This window comes from Cygnus olor, chromosome 18, assembly GCF_009769625.2.
Source record: "Cygnus olor isolate bCygOlo1 chromosome 18, bCygOlo1.pri.v2, whole genome shotgun sequence".
Classification (NCBI taxonomy): Eukaryota; Metazoa; Chordata; class Aves; order Anseriformes; family Anatidae; genus Cygnus; species Cygnus olor.
Genome location: NC_049186.1, coordinates 10507603 through 10526632, shown reverse-complemented (window position 1 = coordinate 10526632; position 19030 = coordinate 10507603). Strand labels below are relative to the sequence as shown.

The 19030-nt window shown below is 47.4% G+C and overlaps 1 protein-coding gene across 3 annotated transcripts in view; it reads right to left on the bottom strand.

Moving 5' to 3' along the window:
* Positions 1-330: 330 nt before the first annotated feature.
* Positions 331-19030, bottom strand: part of MAP2K6 (mitogen-activated protein kinase kinase 6) — a 56371-nt gene continuing 37671 nt past the window's right edge. The window contains exons 12-13 of one of the 3 annotated variants that reach the window (XM_040530328.1): positions 17593-17708; positions 331-1813 (exon numbers count right to left, since the gene is read on the bottom strand). In XM_040530328.1, the coding sequence (XP_040386262.1) occupies positions 17631-17708 (78 nt within the window). In that variant the 3' untranslated portion in view covers positions 331-1813; positions 17593-17630. Of the gene's footprint in view, positions 1814-6078; positions 6659-6727; positions 17709-19030 lie in introns of those variants that run through there. The other 2 variants (XM_040530329.1, XM_040530327.1) reach the window with 2 other exon arrangements.

The window sequence follows — 19030 nt, the reverse complement described above, 5'->3', positions numbered from 1 at the left end:
ATAAAAAAAATAAATAAATTATATTTGCTTGAAGAAAATGTCAAAATTCGAGCAGATGGGAGTTTTTACGAAGACTGTTTTGCTCAGAATTCATTCCATTTCCAAAACCTCAAATAAAGTTTCATATCTTTCAGCAAATCTTGGACTGGGATTATAAATTCAAAATAAAAATACAGAAATTTCCTACGTTGAGCTTATAAATGCTAGTTTATGACATTTTCTGGTGTCTTAATGAGAGCCATGTGACCAAAGTTACGCATTATAGGAAATAGCCAAAAGGCACATATTATTTTACAGGTATATTTTTAACTGTAGAGGATTGCTTTTTAAAAGTTTAACACAAGATGGTTATCCCTTTTTAATTAAAAAATTACTGTGGTATTTTTCCATTTTTAACATGCTCTGTGCTGCACCTCAGCAGTGCGCAGGAGAGGCGTGTCTTGTCCCCAGAGTCCTCCATGCACTACAGATATTGGCACCAATGCTATTTATTGTCACCTTGCAGCTCCCAAAAGCTCCGTCTTGCTGACTTTCTTCACCGCAAGCCCTCACAGCATCCTTTCGGAAAAGTTTTGTGCATACAGAACTGCTGATGTTGTATAGTAACTGCATCACTAAAACACTTTTGTTTTACTTAAGCCCAGCAAACTAAGACAGTGACAATAATGGCATGTGACGGTATCAGAGGGGAAAGTCTCAGGCCTTGCTACACCTCACCTGTTAAATATTATTGGTTTTAGTGCCGTAGGAGGTCTGAGCTCTCTGGACTTCACAACACAGCCTTAGTAATTATCCCCATTTTCAGCTCCATCTCCACTGTTTGTCCCTATTGACAGTGCTGCTATTGAATACCCAGTAATGGGTTGCAGCCTCCAGCAATCCTCCCTCTCATTTTCCAGCTTAGGGGAAATACAACAGATAAGCCCATACTTGAAAAGGAGGGGAGGCAAGGCTGTGGTTCTCTGTGAGGGCATCAGTGGCACTTGCTCAGGTCCTGGGCGCAGGGGACACACACCACCGATGGCCCAGTGGTGGCTTCTGTCTATATGTGTGGTACTAAACAAGGTTCAGTCTGCAGCCAAATCCACCAGGTCTCAGTGTTGGGGGGCAGCTTGAGGTTGACCTGGGGAGGAATTGCATTGGATCAGCCTGGCTAGCTCCCCCCAGGAAGGAACCATGGCTAAAAACTGTCCTGGCACCTCAGGTCTCTGTGTGCTACCCTGAGACCAACAAGCATCCCTTCGACAGTCCATACAAGCCTTCAGTGGCACCAATTTCACTATAAAATATTTGCATGTTTTCAATTACAGTGTAGGCCAGGCAGACCCGCGAGGCTCTTCACAATGCTGAGCCTGTACAATGGATGCATTAGATCGTTCTCTTAAGCATTGCCTGGTGGGCCAGAAGAATCCTGGGTTTACAAGAGTTAAGGAGGGGGGGGCTGGGAATTAATTGACATCTTCCATCTTCATATGATCTCAGGTGGATACTTTATTTTTTGTCTGAGGAGGTTTATTTTCCTCCAGCTTGATTGGATGAATTGTGTTCCCAGAGATCAGAGAGTTCAGATGGCAGAGGATCCTCTTACCAGAAGATGAAAGCCAATATAATCAACTGCACAACTTCAAAACATGCAGCTTGTTCTTGTTGGCTGCGCCTAAGTTTTCCCTGCAGAGAAGCTGTCGACAATGATTTGATATCAATCCAGTAACAATCCCTGGTTTCTAATAATAATTTGCACTTCAGTAGAAATGTTCATGTGAGGCTCTGAGAACATTTAGCAGATGGTCATTAGCGAAGCTCCCCAGTTCTCCTGCAAGGAAGAGATAACAATTATTAGCCTTGTTTTACAGATGGTGACACCGAGGTGAGGCACTGAAAGGTGAAATAACTCTCCTAATTTTCCATAACGGGCCGGTGGCAACAGATCTATGAATGAAACCCAGGCATCCTGCTGCGATTACTCCACAAACCCCATATCCTTATCTCTTACAGGAAAACGTGGTCAAAGAGGTGAGCCTGGAAAGCAAAAAGCAAATGACTCAAAGGCAGGCTTCATGACACATTTCTGGAAATAAGGAATTAGGTCTGGGTCAATAAATAACTGGAAAACCAGGGGGATGCAATCTGAGAGGCATGTGAAATGAGGATGGATAGAAAAGCAAGAAGATAATGGAAGGGAGGGGAAGGAAAACAGAGAGCGGGGCTGACTTTTTCTTTCCACTCTTGGTTTCAATCAGCATTGTAAAGTGAAAGGTTAGGGCCCAGAAGGAATGGAGAAAGCGAGCGGTGTCTGCCCCCGCGGGGCTGTGCCTCATGAGGGAGGCTCCCCAGGGGCTGTGCTCACCCAGCCCATGGCCCACAGCCCTCAGGCCTCAGCCCACAGCCCTCGGCCCACAGCCCAGGGCCCTCAGCCCATGGCCCATAGCCCTCAGCCCGCAGCACAGGGCCCTCAGCCCTCGGCCCTCGGCACGGAGAAGCCCTGGCAGCGGGGGTGCCCCTGGCAGCCACCACCTCCTGGCCTGGCGAGCGCTGGCCCCGCTCCCTGCAGCCAGCAGCAGTGGGAGGGCAGGCTGGAGGTGCATGGACGGGCGCTTCAGGGACTAATTTTAGCTTTCCGTTGTCCTGCCTTTCCCTTTCTCACCCAGGACGTCTGGACTGCTGACACCGATTGACTGGCTGATGCTCCAAACCGCCGCGCTAACATCACACATACGCGACGAGGGGAACGCGGCCCAGCTAGCTGGCCCAGCGGTGGAGTTTATAAAACAGCCAAATGGAAGCCAAAAGACTCGAGTTTAATCCCTCCAGTTAAGTCATCTAGATTCCTTCTCGCCACCAGCCATCTGATCTCAATCAACAAATCTTGGCCTTCATTTCCTAACCTAGCAGAGTCCCAGTGCTGAAGCCTGAAGTGATCTGCATGCAAACTGCTTTAGTAACGATACCTTCAAGAGGGATTTATTATTATTATCATTATTATTATTACTATTTCCCAAAAGCACTCTAATGTGAAAGTGGTATGCAAACAAGAAAGGTGCCTTAGTAAGGTTTGCTGTTAGTAATTTGTAAGCACTCTGTAATGTTCTTACATTCATTTTTAACATCTATAGCTATTAGGAGTATATTGAAATAGATGTACTAACATGAATATATTATATTATAAATATATAATACCCAATCATTGGGTATTAAAATGGCATGCTTTTTATGACTAGAAATACTTCCAATTTGTCTATTCCCCTCATAACATTACTAGGATTTGGCAAGCAGATCAAACCTGGACTGCTATGTCCATATCTTTAACATCAGTAAGCAGCACCACCTCTAGATGCAAGATACTCTCATGAAACTCTGCCATACTTTGTTTTCAGCATCATCCCACACACACTCCAGCACCAGAGAGCCTGAGCACCAGACCTGTAACCAGAAGTGTGCTGGAGTGGTAAAATACTGGCTTTATAGCAGGGAACGCCAGGGCAGTTCCAGAGAGCAGAACCGATGGCTGCATCAGCCAGCTCAGAGACAGCTCATGGCCAAGAACGGACACTGCTGCTGCTGCGGGTGCTCCTCGGGGGCTCGAAGCAAAGGGCTTCATTCATTATATTTGCATTTTGGAAGTAAATACTGCTGCATGCCCAGAAGGGATCCCAAATGTGGGGAGAAAAGAAGACGGAGGAGGCAGGAACACTGCGCTGCTCTGCCTGTGCCAGCTATGAGCACGTTTTTCATGATACAGAGAAGATGGCAGAGCAGCTCATGCCAAGAACAAGTGTGTGTCACCTCAAATACTCTTTTTTCCATGCCCCTTTTATTAAACCCAAATGCCAAATTTCCCATGCCTTGTCACAGCCCCAAGGAAATGGAGTGGCAGAGGAGCCAACCTGCAGAGCAAGACCTGTGTTTGAAGAGCACCGTGTACAGAAAAAATCCCGCGGGTTCTCCTGATCTTTGGTCCACAGTCCTGCATGATGGTCACTGTGGAGGAATGTTAAGGAGATGCCATTTGTCAGGCCAAAGTGTTTCCCAGCAAAAGTCAGGATTCACAATTGGATTCTAGATACTCAAGGCTATCTTTAGCAAGCGGAGTTGTGAAATGTCTCTTCAATTTTGCCATCTCTCATGACTACAAACTGTTTATACCTCAACATTTGTTTTTTCCTTATCGTCTCTGTCCACTTCCATCAAGCACCGAGTACAACCAAAATGAGGGAGCATCCAGGGGCCGAGGTACTTTCTGCAGGGACAGGGATGTGTCTCCCCAAGTGCCACTTGCTGTGCCAGATGATTGATCACTCTTGTACCACATGAAGAGAAATGTATCCACAAAACTGTACAGATATTTGCCAGCAACTGCTGAGAACCCAGTGCCATCCATACAAGGGCTCACAATTAACCCACCAGTCATGTACAGTGTGAGCAACTCAGATTCCTCCCTTCAGGAAAGCAGACCAAAGAGGGACCATTTCAACGCATGTTTCAGCATAGACACACGATTACGTACTGTCTTGTCCAGTGCTGGAGCTCCTGTTCAGCTGTGGACCCTCAGCTTTCACTCCTCCTCATTTCAGTGTGACATTAGCTGTGACAATGCAGGACCTTACTTCACAATTTCTTTTTCTGAACATGCATGAGATACTGTGTAGTAGAAAGGGACACAGAGGGAACAAGATATGCCATTTTGCTGACTAAAATAATTGTATTACAAAGCTCAGTCCAGCTTACATTACTGTGCCGTGCTCAATCAAACGCTATCCCAAAGGTGCACACGTATCTCCAGACTATTTTAGGGGCTGGCAGCTGCTTCAGTACACTTACTCTTTTTTATTTTTTTATTTTTTCATCTTGGGGCTTTTAAAATTGATGGGAGGCTGAAGGCAAGAGCTGATGCATTGTAGATGACAACAAAAGAGGCTCCATAAAATTGCTTTTGGCATCTCGTGTGCGTTCCGTCTACATCTTATAAATTACCACTGCATTTCAGCGATAAAAATAGTTTTGTATTTGGAATTGATTACAGTGAGATAAAGTTCTAATAAAAAAAAAAAAAAGTACTGATGCATAAATATTCTGAACATACAAGGGTAATTTGATTTGATAAAATAGAAGTAGGGCTCTTAATTTCTTTTAAATGGAACACGCATCCACACACACATACCACAGCATGGATGAAACTTCAGCAGCTGTTTTACTTAGGATTCCCAGAAATGGTTATGTGCCTCTTGTAGCTCTTCTCTTCAGACGTTTTTATGGCAATCTCCATGTCACTGGCATTCTCATCCCCGATGCTGGGTAACGTTCCCCTGCAATCTGAACATGTTCAACCCAGGACACTGTGCTTTCTGCTATGCAATAAACATCGATCCCTTTCCTGTGCCCTTAAGGGTGATCATATTAAGTAGGCTATTTTTATTTAGTTCGTTCCTTAGCGCACCAGCTCTGCAACCAGTGCTTTTGCCTTAACTGGGACTGCAGGATCAGCAGAGGGAGCTGATATATTGTTTTCAGCAATTCTTATATAAATGGAAGCATCATTTTATTTACATGAAAAAGAGGAAAATAGCTGTTCATATTTCAGTACGATCCAGACCAGCATGCTTTACTCAAGCAAAATGCTATTTGACTTTGACTAATAAATTAAGGGTGAAAATTGGCTCTGCATCATGACAAATGCATAGTTAACCTTTAAAGAAACAAGAGGCTTAATTGCAGATAACAGGGCTGGATGCAAGACTTGGTGAAGACAGAGCAAAGCACCAGGGCTGATTTTGCTGAGCCCCCCGCCCACTCCAGCACTGGTGCAAGGCGCTGCCCACGGGCATGAGCAAGCCCCCAGGTCCCCAGCCCCAGCGGCTCACGCTGGTGTCAGCCCAGCCCCGAGACCTGCACCCGCAGAGGCCGTGTCCGCTCAGAACCCACTGCACCCCCAGTCCAGGCTGGAAAGATTCTTTTTGGGGGGGCAGGAAGCCGGCTCCTCTGGTCCCACCAGCGCCCTGCCAGAGCCGCGTCGGGGGCCGGGGCTCACGCCTTTGATGTGGGCTGGACAGGATGTGGATGCGTCTGCTCGCGCCAGCCACGCTAGCCGAAGCGCAGAAAGAAAAACCGACGGCAGAAAGGCGATTCTTTCTGTACAGCAGCTTGAGCATTCCTCAGTTCTCAATAATGTACGATAAGCTGTTACAAGATCCTTAAAAATCTTCCATATGAATAGCAAAAGCTGTACAAAATGTGTTCCCAGCAACTATTTCACAGTCCCGGGTTGTGCTTCCATGGGGTAAATGCAGGTAGACTGACAGCATGTTATTTTTAAATTTCATTTATTTATTTTTGTGTACATTTTTCTTAATTTGACTGACATAGCATTGCTATAAAGATGCCCTGCTCTTTGAATATTTAATCCAAGACCACTAGTTCAAGTGTGGTTATGAAAAGTCACGGCAAACATATGACTGGAAAGAGGTGGTTGGTTTTGACTTCCAGGCAGTTGTTTGAAGCACTTCTTAGATGCACACAATATTCAGCAGAACACACGCACACACAGTGCTGAGTTTAACACACACGCGCACACACACACATCTGGAAAACGGTTACAGTGGTTGAAGTTTCAAAAGGTGTACTGTCCCCTTCTCTCAGCAGCAGTGATAAACCTTTGGATATCCTGAGAAATAAAATTGAAGCGCAGTAAAGAAGATTAACTTATTTCACCAGCAGGGTACTTTTTTTTTCAAGTTAAATATATTCTCCCAATCTTTACTTTTTTTTTTTTCCAAATGAAGAGGGCAGAGGGAAAGGTCCTGGGGCAGCCAGGGTTAAAGAATACCAGTTCAATTGTTCCACCAATGTTCTTAATCCAGTACAACACGGATCCTAAAAGCATCTTATTAAAACAACAACATTAAATAAAAGCCTATCTAATGTTACGCACATGGTCCTACTGTCAGTTTCCTACTATTTATCATCTTCATAGTACGAGGAACAGCTTTGAGATGAATGAAGACAACACAGGTTAGGAGAAGTGCTTCAGAGAGCACGGACGTGAAGCTGTAGGGGCCAGCAGCCGGGGGACCACCGATGCGCTCTGGAGCATGGGGGCACCCGGGGGCTCTGCAGTGCCTGCCTGCCTCCCATGGGAAGTTTTGCCTGCCTCCAACGTGCAGTTTTGCCTGACTGCAAACCTCATTCGGCACTGGGGAGAACCCAGGTGTGATCTCACAAAGACGACAGCACCTGCTTTCTGCTCAGTAAACCCCCAGCATGTGTTCACCAGTGCTGGCCAAGCCAGGGCGAGAAGTGTGGGGACTCAAAGCTTCCTATCCCCACCCACCCTCACCCAAAGCTATGATTTAGGGTCTGGCATTCGGATGGGGACACTTTTGATTCTCATGAGCTCCGGCGAGCTGCCCCGTGCCACGCACTCCCTCGCAGCCAGAGGGGTTGTGTGAGGTGACGGGCTGCCGAGCAGCAGCGAGCACTGCGGAGGAAGCAGGCCAGCAAAGACTTAGACAACAAAAACAAACATGAAGCAATTAAAAGAAGGATGGGAGATGTGGTCTGATGTGCTTTTGCCAAGAAATAAATATTTTACATTGCCCTTTTTGAAAACACTCGCATTGTGTTTTTTAAATCTCCAAAATGGCAGCTGCTCGCGGCACCCACCCCTGCACACACACACACCCCCAACGCACGCACGCTTCCAGCCTTGGAGAGCTACCGGATTTACTTTGAGACGAGTTCCTGGTGCATTTTGACAATTTACTTTGAGACAAGTTATTCGCAAGAAGGCAAAGTTCATGCGTGGCTTTGACAGCTCCACTTTCTCATAAATGGTATTTGAAAAGCAGAAAGCAAATGAGGGCCAAAGCTCCATTTAAAGTTCACCTCAGATGCCTGAAAAGCATTTATACCCACATCCTTCTGAGGTCCCTGCTTTATGAACTTCTAATGAATTCCACATTCTGCTACCCAACGTTTCTTATACATAGGGGGAAGAAAAAACAAACCAGAAAACCAATGCAAGCTGTTAGAAAACAGATGCACCACAGCAAGGCCGGGGAGGCTTTGGAAGCAGCAGAGCAGCAAGGCACCTTTGCGAAGAGGGGGGACGGGAGGAAAAGAACAAAAAGCACGTATTTGTGAGATGCCAGTCTTTACAGACTCACGCAGGGCATACATACAGGATTTTGTCTCCTACAGAGCAAGCACAGCCTCTCATGGGCAGGACTCGCGGCCTCCTCACAAGGGCAGGTGTTTGGCCAGAGGCAGGCCTCAGCGCCTCACTGCCTCGAGGGCTAACACAAAACTCCAGGCTTTTTTCTGATGAGACTCGGACAAACCCAGGCCATCACAAGCCAGGTGTTATTCCTCAGGTAGAAAACGATCCTTTTCTTGGAATTCCAGTGCGCTGCTGGTTAACGAAGCCGCGGCACTGAGCATTCATGGCAGCTAAACTGACCCTGATGCTAGTCAATGCCCTCCTGAAGGAACAACTACAACCCGACCGGTGTTTTTCTTATTAAAAACAACACCAAAAAAGTGAGTAGGCTTATTCAGAATACCCCAAGACATTTAAAGAATAAGTGGAAAAAATATTTTTTTAAAAAAAAAAAAAGCTTGCTTATCTCCATCTCCAATTCCAGAGCAAACTGGGTCACTAAAAGAAAATCTGAACTGCTCTATATATAATTTAAAATAATAATTAGCCATCTACTGACACTTACTATCCCAGCTGTCAGGAGATACGAGAGCGATTCAATATAGCTCGAGGGCAGGCTGGGAGATACCTTCAGCACATCTTGGGTAGTACCAGGAATGGATAAATAATAAATAATAAGAACATGAGAAAGAATAATCAGCTTTCCAGATGTAAGGAAAAGCAGAGACTTTCACAGTTATGAAATAAAGGATGGTACAGAAAAAAAAAAAAAAAAAAAAAAAAGAAGAAGAAAAAGAAACACCCCAAAAATAATAAAATAAAAATAAAAATAAAAATAAAATAAAATAAAATAAATAAAATAAAATAAAATAAAATAAATAAAATAAAATAAAATAAAATAAAACAAAACAAAATAGACTTGCACTACAGTAGGTTGGAAGTTTTCTCTTTTTAATGTGTTCAAAGCACAGCTGCTTTGCCTTTGTCCTCTTCAACACCAGCAGACCACTGGGAAGTGGTTGCTTTTCCATTCAGCTCAGTTATTTTTTATTTTTTTAGTGAAAGTACATAGAAATATCCTTGTTACATATTTCCCACCATTGCAAGAAAGCACATTTCACACGCAGAGAGACAGAAACTCTAGAAATTTCATATATTTTGATGCCAAACATGGATCTTCACGAATAAAACTGTCAGTCCTTAAATTGAAGATTTTGGACATTTTTAGGCAGCTATTTTTTTTTCTGTGAGAAATGACAAGTTTTACTCCAGCATATCCCCAGTTTGCAAGACGCTACATGTAGCAGCTTCCCCCCAGTGTATTGCTATTGAAAAACAAATGCCAAATTCCCACCGTTTTGCATGTTGTGACGATTTCCAGCAGCCCCGCTGGCACGGTGACAGCCGTCACCAAACACAAGTCACTTGATTCACCATTATGGAGAAAGAGAAACGGTGGCAGAGCTCTGGAAATGCACTACATACCTAGACTTATGGGGAATTTCAGAGCTACATCCTGGGTTTGGTGATGCTGTACTTTGTACCGGGCTTTTTTCTGCCTGTAGAGCCCCGATTTCAGTTAAGACCACCGCACAGCATGGGCTGTGTTATCAGATATTTATGGAAGACTCATGACTAACTCTGGGCAAAATGTGGATGGGGAGCTCTGCAGCTGCACCTGTAGACGTGAAAATTCGATCCTGACTTAACAGCTACAGTGCAGGCTGTAATTTATCTTTAAACACACCTTTTTGGCTCTTACAAGGCACTTAATCTACATCTCTTCCCTCTGGCTGCCTAAATCAAGGACACCTGGTCCTTTCTGACTCTTCACACCATACCCTTCCTGAAAAAAAAAAAAAAAAAAAAAAAAAACAAAAACAGCATACAACTGGGCTGAGAAATACTGAAGACTTTCAGCTATTGTTCCTGGACACCTCGAGACGGCTGAAAGCTCTTAACTAGAGAAACAAACAGACAGCAAAAGGAGACGTGGCAGACCCCAATACCTCCATCACACGCAACCGTGGGGAAAATCGATCTCCCTACATTTTTGGAGGCTGTGGGCACGCTTGCTGCCAGACTGCTTTCCATCTCTCAGAGTTGGCCACCTCTTGCCGTAGCACTTATCTCCATCCGCGTTCTGGCACAACGTGGTTCGCACCCTTGCGTGATGGGTCAAGGCGTTTCAGAAACACCACAGACTGATCTCCTGTTTTCTCAAAAAGAATAAAAATCTGAGGCAAAATGAAAATGAATTAGGATAAACCCTGAGCTGGCCTGAATTCGCCCTGTATGAAAAACCAAACACGAACCTTCCTGATCGGTTCAGCAATACTTGGGGCGGGTGTGTTTATCCTTTATTTTAAAATTACACTATTCTGAGCTTCCTGGATTTAGCTGGGCCCAAAAGCGAAAGTAACATACCAAAATACCCTGAAATAAACTTCTAGGAAGGGTTTTCAGGTCTGGCTAAAACCACACAGCTTTGGAAATTGCCGAAAGCCGTCTGATCTTTTGAGATTTCCATCTCTATTTCCAGCGCACTTAAGACGCTTCCAAGCATTTCCCAGCTTATCCTCGCGGCACTTCGCAGCCACTGGAGTCGTGCCCCATCGTTTAGAGAAACCCAAGAGCCTTTCGAGGAAGAAAACGCTGCCCGGCCCGCAGCCTGGCTGCCGGCAAGGGTGAGCCGCCATGCCGCGAGGCTGCTGCAACCCCGGAGCTGCTCTGCTTCCAGGAAGGGATTTTTAATGGGATGGCAGCGAAGCATGAGAGCGTGTCAGAGAGCAATCCGACAGCCCGGGGAAGCTCTCGCTTGGGCTGGATACCCGCAGGGTAGCGAGGCCCTGGCTGCGGCTTCCCACAGGCAGGCACTGGATAAGATGCAGGCAGCGCCGTCCTCTCCCAAAGCGCTCCGCCGAGAGCTGGCCGGAGGCCCCTTTCCCTTGCCTTCACTCTGCCCAACCGCCTAGAAAAAAGGCTGCTAGTAAAATCCCAGACACTAAAATGCAAAATGTAACAGTGAGCGAGATGTAAGGGGTCGACGGAAGCTAAGAGCTTTCTAGCAACCCAGGAGTGCACTAAAGGAGGCCGTGTAATACATGTCACGAGCCAGTCATTCCTGGGAACAGCGCTGCCCGCAGCATAGCTCCCTGCAGAATTCACTTGCCCCTGTGGTCAATAAATTAGATATTCCCATTTTTCAGCTAGTTATAAGCCACCTTAAGATGTTTACCCTCTTCTTTCTCAGCTACAGAGGCATTTCCCAAGCTTTTCCCATCACCTATGTCCAAGGAACCTCACTGACGAGCTTGGCAGGGGAAGCAGCGGTGCACGAGGCCGTGCAGCAGGCAACAAGCACTGGTTCACTTGCAGTTTTTCCCAGCCATTTTCTTTTGAGTTTTAAATTTTGTTTCTCTTGCAAGAGGTGGGGACACAGTGGCAATCTGGGACAGGTGACAAAACGCATGCCCTAAATCCATTCCTCTCTGTCTGCTTCACTCTTCTCCACCACCTCCAGACCTTCCTTGGCAGAGGGGACTGAGACCAGCTGCCTAGCAGAGGACTTATTTTGTCCCTATGCCATTAAAACCACCCTTGCAGTTTACTACACTCTCTTTAGAGTCCTCTTCATTTCTACAGCACACAAACCTTTGTGTCCAGACCACTGGCGCCACCACCTCCTAGCTGTGCCTATGCTCACCTACAAATACATAAAGGCTGAGATTAAAATGAGCTTTTTTTCTTGCCCTCCTTAAAAACAAAATCAACTGCTTTTGTGGCGTGGGGTTACATGAAGGAGCTGCATTCTTTCAACCTGCAACAGAGCTGCATACAGCACAGAATGCATCTCCTCCAGCCACGGTCCAGAGTCAATGTCAGTCTGCTGCAGAGCTCTGGCCTGCCAGAGCACACGTCAAATTTCATAGTATCCATCTGCTCCAGTAAAGGCCGAGCTGAAATATTAATTAGGAGATCTGATCCCGTCTCACCAGAAACAATCTGGATTTTATAGCTCAGCCAGAGGCCAGAGAAACAGACAAAGCTCTGTGATACATCCTTTGCTGCTGGTTAAAGGCTTTCAAGGAAACAACCAACTTGGGGGAGAGGACACAGACTGTCAAACACATGGACATCTGGTCTGTTATGTCCACCCTTCGTCTGCCCCAAGCTCAGCCCCCTCCTCCTAAGTGCATGTTCAGAACAGAGAGAGATGACTCCTCTAACATAAACAGCTATAATATGGCAATAAAGATTAATGAGTAAAACTTGCCATTTTATGTATAATCCGCGGGGATTTACAATCATTAATCTTTATTAGTGTGTAATAACTGTTTAGACAGTAAGGACAGATTCTCAGCTGGACAAAACTGGCCTTTTTCCAGCAAAGCCAATGGAGCAATGCCAGTTTACACCCTCCATGACCCTAGCTCTAAATGAGACCCATCCCCATCTGCAGGAATCATATCGCTAGCAGTATTTCCCCAACAGCGGGAGCAGACCAGTGAAGGCAACTATTTGTCTTTCTCTGTATCTGAAAAAGAGAGCCGCATGAGTCCAGGAAGCTCAACAATAGACATGTCAATAAACATGAGGAAATTCAATGAAAAAGCAACAGCAACAAAAGGAACCCCAAGGAGCAGGGAAGTGGATGATTTTTGAGGCAAGACTATAAGATCTGGTTTGGCAGGAGCATAACTAAGAGGGATGTAGCAATCTTTGGCATGTGAAAGAGTGAAAGCACCAAGACAGGCTCCCAGAGTTCCTCTAAGAGGAACAAGATGGAAGAGAGAAAAAAAAAGAGCATCTTGGCTGGCTTTTCTGAGAGAGGAGTTTGGGTTTTGTTTTTAATAAAAAAGAGGTCTATTAAACAAGGGAGCTGGTGGGAACCTTGTCTGAACTACATCAGACCAGCCACTAAAGCAATGCTGCATTGGCCGAGCAGGATTTCCTCTTCCAAAATGTCTAGGAAAGAAGGGAAACGTGCAGGTACATACTTAGCTTCCTGCAAACACAGAGAAGTCCTGGCTAAGGCTGGGAGTGCTGGTGTTCCTGCCCTTGGAACCGGGCACGGCACTGCCACAAGGTGCACCTAACGCTGACCCAGCAGGCACACAACCACCTCCCTCCACAGCTGCTAAAGAAGTGGGAGCTCAACTTTATTTTTTAAGATCCACTTCTGACCCATCAACTGCCTTCCCCGCTGCACAGGGGAGGCCAGCTGCCTCCAGAACTGATGGTCCCACCTCCGCAACAAGTCAGAGATGCCTCCTTCCTTGCCAATAAGCCCAACAAACGGCAGGAAAAATGCAGAAATACAGTACGTGGATATCTGTGTAGTTTTGTACACCCGGAAAATCTCCAGAGAGGATGGGCCTTCTACCCACCGCAGCAGCAGGAACCTGGCATTTAAAAACAGTAACCAGCAAATGCCCTCCGATACCTCCATCAAGTTCAGGGACCAGCAGGGTCCCTAAAAAAGTAGCTTTCAGGCTTGCCACAGTTCAAGGCAAGGCCTCAAACATGCAGGAGGCTCCAGGCACATCAGGAGCTGTAAGGAATTTGCGTGTCAGAGGAAAAAAGCGGAACATCATGCCCCTGTGGTCTCCCTCTTCCTGCCATGAGGATGGGCTGTGCATGTCTCCTGCAGCCCCTCAGCTGCTGCTGTGGCAGAGCAGAGAGGAGCAGAGAGGAGCAGAGAGGAGCAGAGAGGCCCTCGCTGCTCTGCAAACGCCTCGCTGTGCTGGAATTAATTCCCACTGCTGGTCCAGGCCACGGCTTGGTGCTGAGCTCCGGGCAGCTTTCCTCTCCTCTTTGCTCCCTGGTGTGTTTTGGTTTGTTTCAGGTCCATGGCATAAGACCTGCTTCTTTCACACTTTAAATATCCTGACTCAGGACAATCTAACACCCTGCGTGCTGCCCACAGTGCTGTCGGAAACAAAAAAGCCTTTTGGAAAACAGCTTCAGCTCAGCACCAGGACTGGTCGGGGGGCATGGTGGTTAGGAAGGGCTTGATGTCCCACAATTCATGCCTGCCACAGGCCAACCTGTGCTCATGTTAAAGTCTAACAAGATTTTGAGTATTGACCAAAGCCTTTTCATCTTTACAGAGCTCACAATCAAAGGAAAGAGAAAAGAGCCTGATTTTTGTCTTGCAACCCAGCATGTTTTCAGCTTTTAAGCACGCAGGAGTCCCTGGCTCTCCTCCCTGCACTGAGGCCACCAGCTCAGGCTTCTCTCTAAGAAAATCCTGGATCAGGCCAAGCTTTGTGTCCACACATGCTACAAGAGATGCAGAGGCAGAGCCTCCGCGTGGCTCTCCTGCCGTGAGTACCTTCCGCAGCGGTGATCACGCGGATCGCTGCTTTTACTCACACTGGTCATAAGGATTCACACTTGCTCTGGGCTGACGTAAATGACTTTTAAAGGAACAAAGTCATGGAGAATCAAGAGGGAAGTGAAGTGATTTGTTGCATGTTCTATTGTAATGTCATTAAAACAAAGGGATTAGACGGCCCAAGCACTGCAAGAGCAAAAAGCATAAAAGAAAGCACTCAGCATGTAGTGTTGAGGCATGCAGGAATCGTTTTAGAGGGTTACTAGCTGCAGACAACACTGACATTAATTTTCTATTGGAAAACGCTGGTGACATTAATATCTGCTATTAATACTGAACTTTGACAGTATCTCATAAATTCAACCTGTCAATTACAATGGCACTGAAATAAAGGTGCTGTGAGGTCAAGGAGATGCGGTGTCCAAACGAGACTTATATTCCAGGAGAAAAGCAGCAAAAACAATCTTTAACAAAAGCATCAGATCCATATGTAGGAAAACCAAAGGGTGGTTTTAAATGTCATGTTTTTCAAAGCGAGAATTGATGCTGGAACCAACTCTATAAACTGGCTGGCCGGACTTTCAGCTGCAGCTGAGGACAATCAATCAAAACAGCTCTGTGACTCTGAGAAAGTGAGAGAGAGAAAACACACACACACACCATGGAATATGAGAGGGCAGATTATGAGCCATGCGAGGCCTTTTAAAATTACACTGTGAAGTAAAACATCTTTTGTGTTTCACCCGCAACGAAATGTGACCTGAAAGGTTCTCCTCGACACGAAGTGGAATACGGAGCTCATCGTTACTGAGCCTCGGGCAGGCTCATGAAGCACCGGCTGAGGAAGGGGAACCTCCACCCCAAAGCCTGCACGACCCGTGAGCTCTTTGCAGCAAGGAAACTCCTGCACCTTGACCCCTGCGAGCCCGCCTCAATCCACCCCGCTCCGCAGCGGAGGGGCACAAGGATCAATGAATCCTCGGGAGCGATGCAGCCCTGTCCTCTTTGATGCTGGCCCCAGGGCAGAGCAGCACGGGTTTAGGGTTCGCAGCCACCTCTGTGGGCACCACCAGCCACGGCCGTGGCGGTGACAGCGGCAGCCCAGGCACTGGCGGTGTCTGCACCTCTTTGAAGTGGTCGGCATGGCCCTGGTGCTAGTGGTACTGCCGCTCGGGGATCCCTGCTCCAAACACTGCCCTCCTCGTTGGCCTTTCCAAGGGGTCGCTTCCCAGGTGGGTGTTCAGGCTAGTCCAGAAGCCCAACCTACTCCAACGGAGACCAAAGCCACTAAACTGGGAGAGAAAGGGCAGGATCCCAGGCTGAATTACACCCCGTGCAACTGAAATGTTGCAGGGCAAGGCATGCTTCCAGTTGGGATTTGGCTCCAAGAGCCTGTGCAGAAGTGATGGGTGGGGAAGGGAAGCACGCAAAGGGGCACAAGGCACGCACGCACGCTGCAGCTCAGCCACATACAGGCACTCTCCTTTGCAGGGCTGTGGGAAGGAGCCACAGGCAAAGGCAAAGGCCTCAAAGCCGAGCAAGGCAGCTGTGCAGGTTTGGCTCAGTCAAACCAGCATCAATCTGGAGCAAGTGGCCTTGCTCCAGACTCACGGCAATGTCTTGCAGCGCACAGTTCCCCCCTCTTCTAGAAAGTAACCGCCTTACCTAAAAGCAGCGTGATACGCTGTCTTCCCCAACCACCCAGACAGCCCCCGTGCTCCTGCCCTTGGCTCGCAGCTTTTCTCCGAGGACCTGGCCAACAGCAACAAGCTCCTGGTACGGGTGGGCTGTGGTTTCCCTGCGTGGTTTTCCCGGCTGCTGCTCTCACGGGGGACACCTGCAGCCTGTGCCGGAGCCCAGCACTCCCGGCTGCCTTCAGCATCCCGACCAGCGCTGGACACGGCCCAAACCGCACACCGGCACAGGCTCCAGGGGAGCTTGCTAGCACTCCCAAAGTCTACGGGCAAGTACAGAGGGATTGCTGCCGAGGCAGCGCTGAGAGCCCTGGAAACTCGCGCCGAGATATCCCTGCTATGCAGACTGTTGGCCTTTCCCAACTGGAGAAGGAGAGAGGAACACCCTTTTAGACCCAAAGCAGCACATCCCCAGCCCAGGTGACCCCAGACACTGCAACGCCGCTGGGCACAAGGGCAGGTGGGGACCAGCCGCCGCAGCCTCCTCCTGATCTCTGTGCAACTTACTGGACAAGCCTTTTCCCCCTGGGGCTTCGATCCCAGCCAGTCTCCCACAGTATCTTCCCACCCCGGACCTCATCACCTGCCTGCTATAGCAGAATAAGTGGCTGGGACACAGGGCAGGGGCTTTCCCCGGGCAGGAGGCTGGCAGAACACCGCAGGCACCAGGCTGGCCAGGCCGTGCTGCCCGGGCTCGGAGCATGGTCTCCGGAGGAGAGGAGACCTCGCGGGACGCCGGGGCCTCCCTGCCTTACAGTGACGCTGCCTCGCACCCCGTGAAGGCAGCTCGAGTAGCTGAGCTGAGATCCTTGTTTATAAATTCTTTTTAAGATGCATGTTAAATATTTTCCACGACACAGACACTTCTCGTCTTTCTCTTCTCCTTTGACACCTTTACCCCAGCAAAGCCCTAGAACTATCGCTTGCTGTGGCCTCATTTAGCATCATCATCGTCACCACACATTCATCCTCATATAAAACAGAAATCTATTCCATCAAGCACTTAACATAAATATTAAAATAATGGAAGGGACAAAATATAAATCTACATACAACTTCATGACTACCATAGCACCTATTACCATGACAAAGCAAATTCTGGTTCGGGAGGAAGGGACGGGGAATAAGGAGAAAGTTAGGAAGAGGGATTTTGACTGTCATTAAATATGTAAATCACTCTTTAAATTTTTTTTGTTGTTTTGTTTTTGTTTTAAGGTTACCAACCTTATTAAAATTCATTTCACTAACCAGCTCGTTCTATGTCACTATGGATACCAAAGAACCCTTTTAAAAACTTCGGCGAGGCGGGGGTTTCTCAGAATAAAAACAAAACAAAACAAAACACGGCGACTTTCTGTTGGTGCTTTCATGACAAGTCCTGCCACGCGCCCCTCCCCTGCACCCACCAGTCCACAGAAGGGCAATTCATATACAAGTCCAGTTCTCAGTCTCCCAGGATGAGTTTGACAAAAGAGGCGACGTCTGTCTCTTTGGATTCGTGCAGGGTGAAGAAAGGATGTTGCTAGGAAAGAAGAGAAGAGAGAAAGAAAAAAAAAAGTTTATTATTCACAACACTGAGGACCAAACCTAACCCCTTTTCAGCCAGTCTTCCAGACAGTAAAAAACACTTTGTCGCTAGCATCATAATATTGGGCTTTCCATGTTTTGCAGCTGCAGGGAGTCTAGGAAGCCCAAGGGGCCACTTCATGGAGGCTGTGGATTCCCTCTAAACCCTGCCCCGGCTGTGAGGGCTGACCTGGGCTGCTCTTGAAGCAACAGAAGGTATTAAAAACACTGCATCTTTCTCTGCTATGTCATGCCCTTCAGCCCAAGCTGGCTCGCAGCATTGCGGTACCCTGGGACGAGAAGCGTGGCTCCTGAGATGGCGGTTACCCACCCCACCACACACCAGCTCCATCAGGAGCAAGGGAAAAAACCTTGCAGGAAGGCTGACTGCAGTGGGTTTTCCCTCAGCTTCCTGCTTTATCTGTGTATTTACCCTCTGGTGACTTCTGAGTCTCATTTCTTCCCTGCAATTGCTCATGCTCGCAGCAGGAGATGGCTACTTTACCCCTAACCGCCGCAGAGAGGAAAGCCATCCCGGCTGGAAAGCCATCCGCAGCTGTATGTTTAACTACTTAATCGTGACCAACATGGGAAGACATCCTGCCAGAAAATCTTGCCTACATTTCAGCGCAAATGGAAAAATATGTGGAAGGAGAAAAAAGCCCACAGCCGAATGCCCCCCCCAAAAAACTCCTCTCTGCCGGCACCGGTGGCTCCATTTGCTCCCGGGGGCTGCAACATATCAGCTGAGATCAGCCAGCTTCCACCTGAAATCACCAAAACACACTTTCCCACACACTGTTTTGGAAGTTAATTACATTTATTTGTACTGAGGGTGTCAGAAAGGGCCAAATGGCAGCTGGGGCTCTGTGGGGCTCACAGGCAAAGCTCTGCTGTGTGTAAAATGCTGTTGTACTTCCCGTATGCGGGTCGGGGGAGCTCAGTTTGGTTCCTGACCCTCTCAATTCAAGCCAGATTTTTAAAGATATGTTGTAGTTTACAGGGTTTTTCACAGCTGCCACCCCCCGTCGCTGAGGGTTGGCTATCTCAAAGGTCATTTATAGCAATGGCCACATGGAGGGAGGAGAGGGGCAAAGAAAAGAGACTTTCCAAGGTGGGTTTGAGTGGAAAGTTATCCAGTGAAGAGAGAGGCAGCTCTGAGCAGCCGGGAAGCAACCCAAAGACACAGCAGCAAGGAAAAGGAAGCACAATCATGTGGGAAATAGAGTTGAAATGGGTTGAGGCAAGGATCCAGACATAATTTAAGGTCTCCCTGGG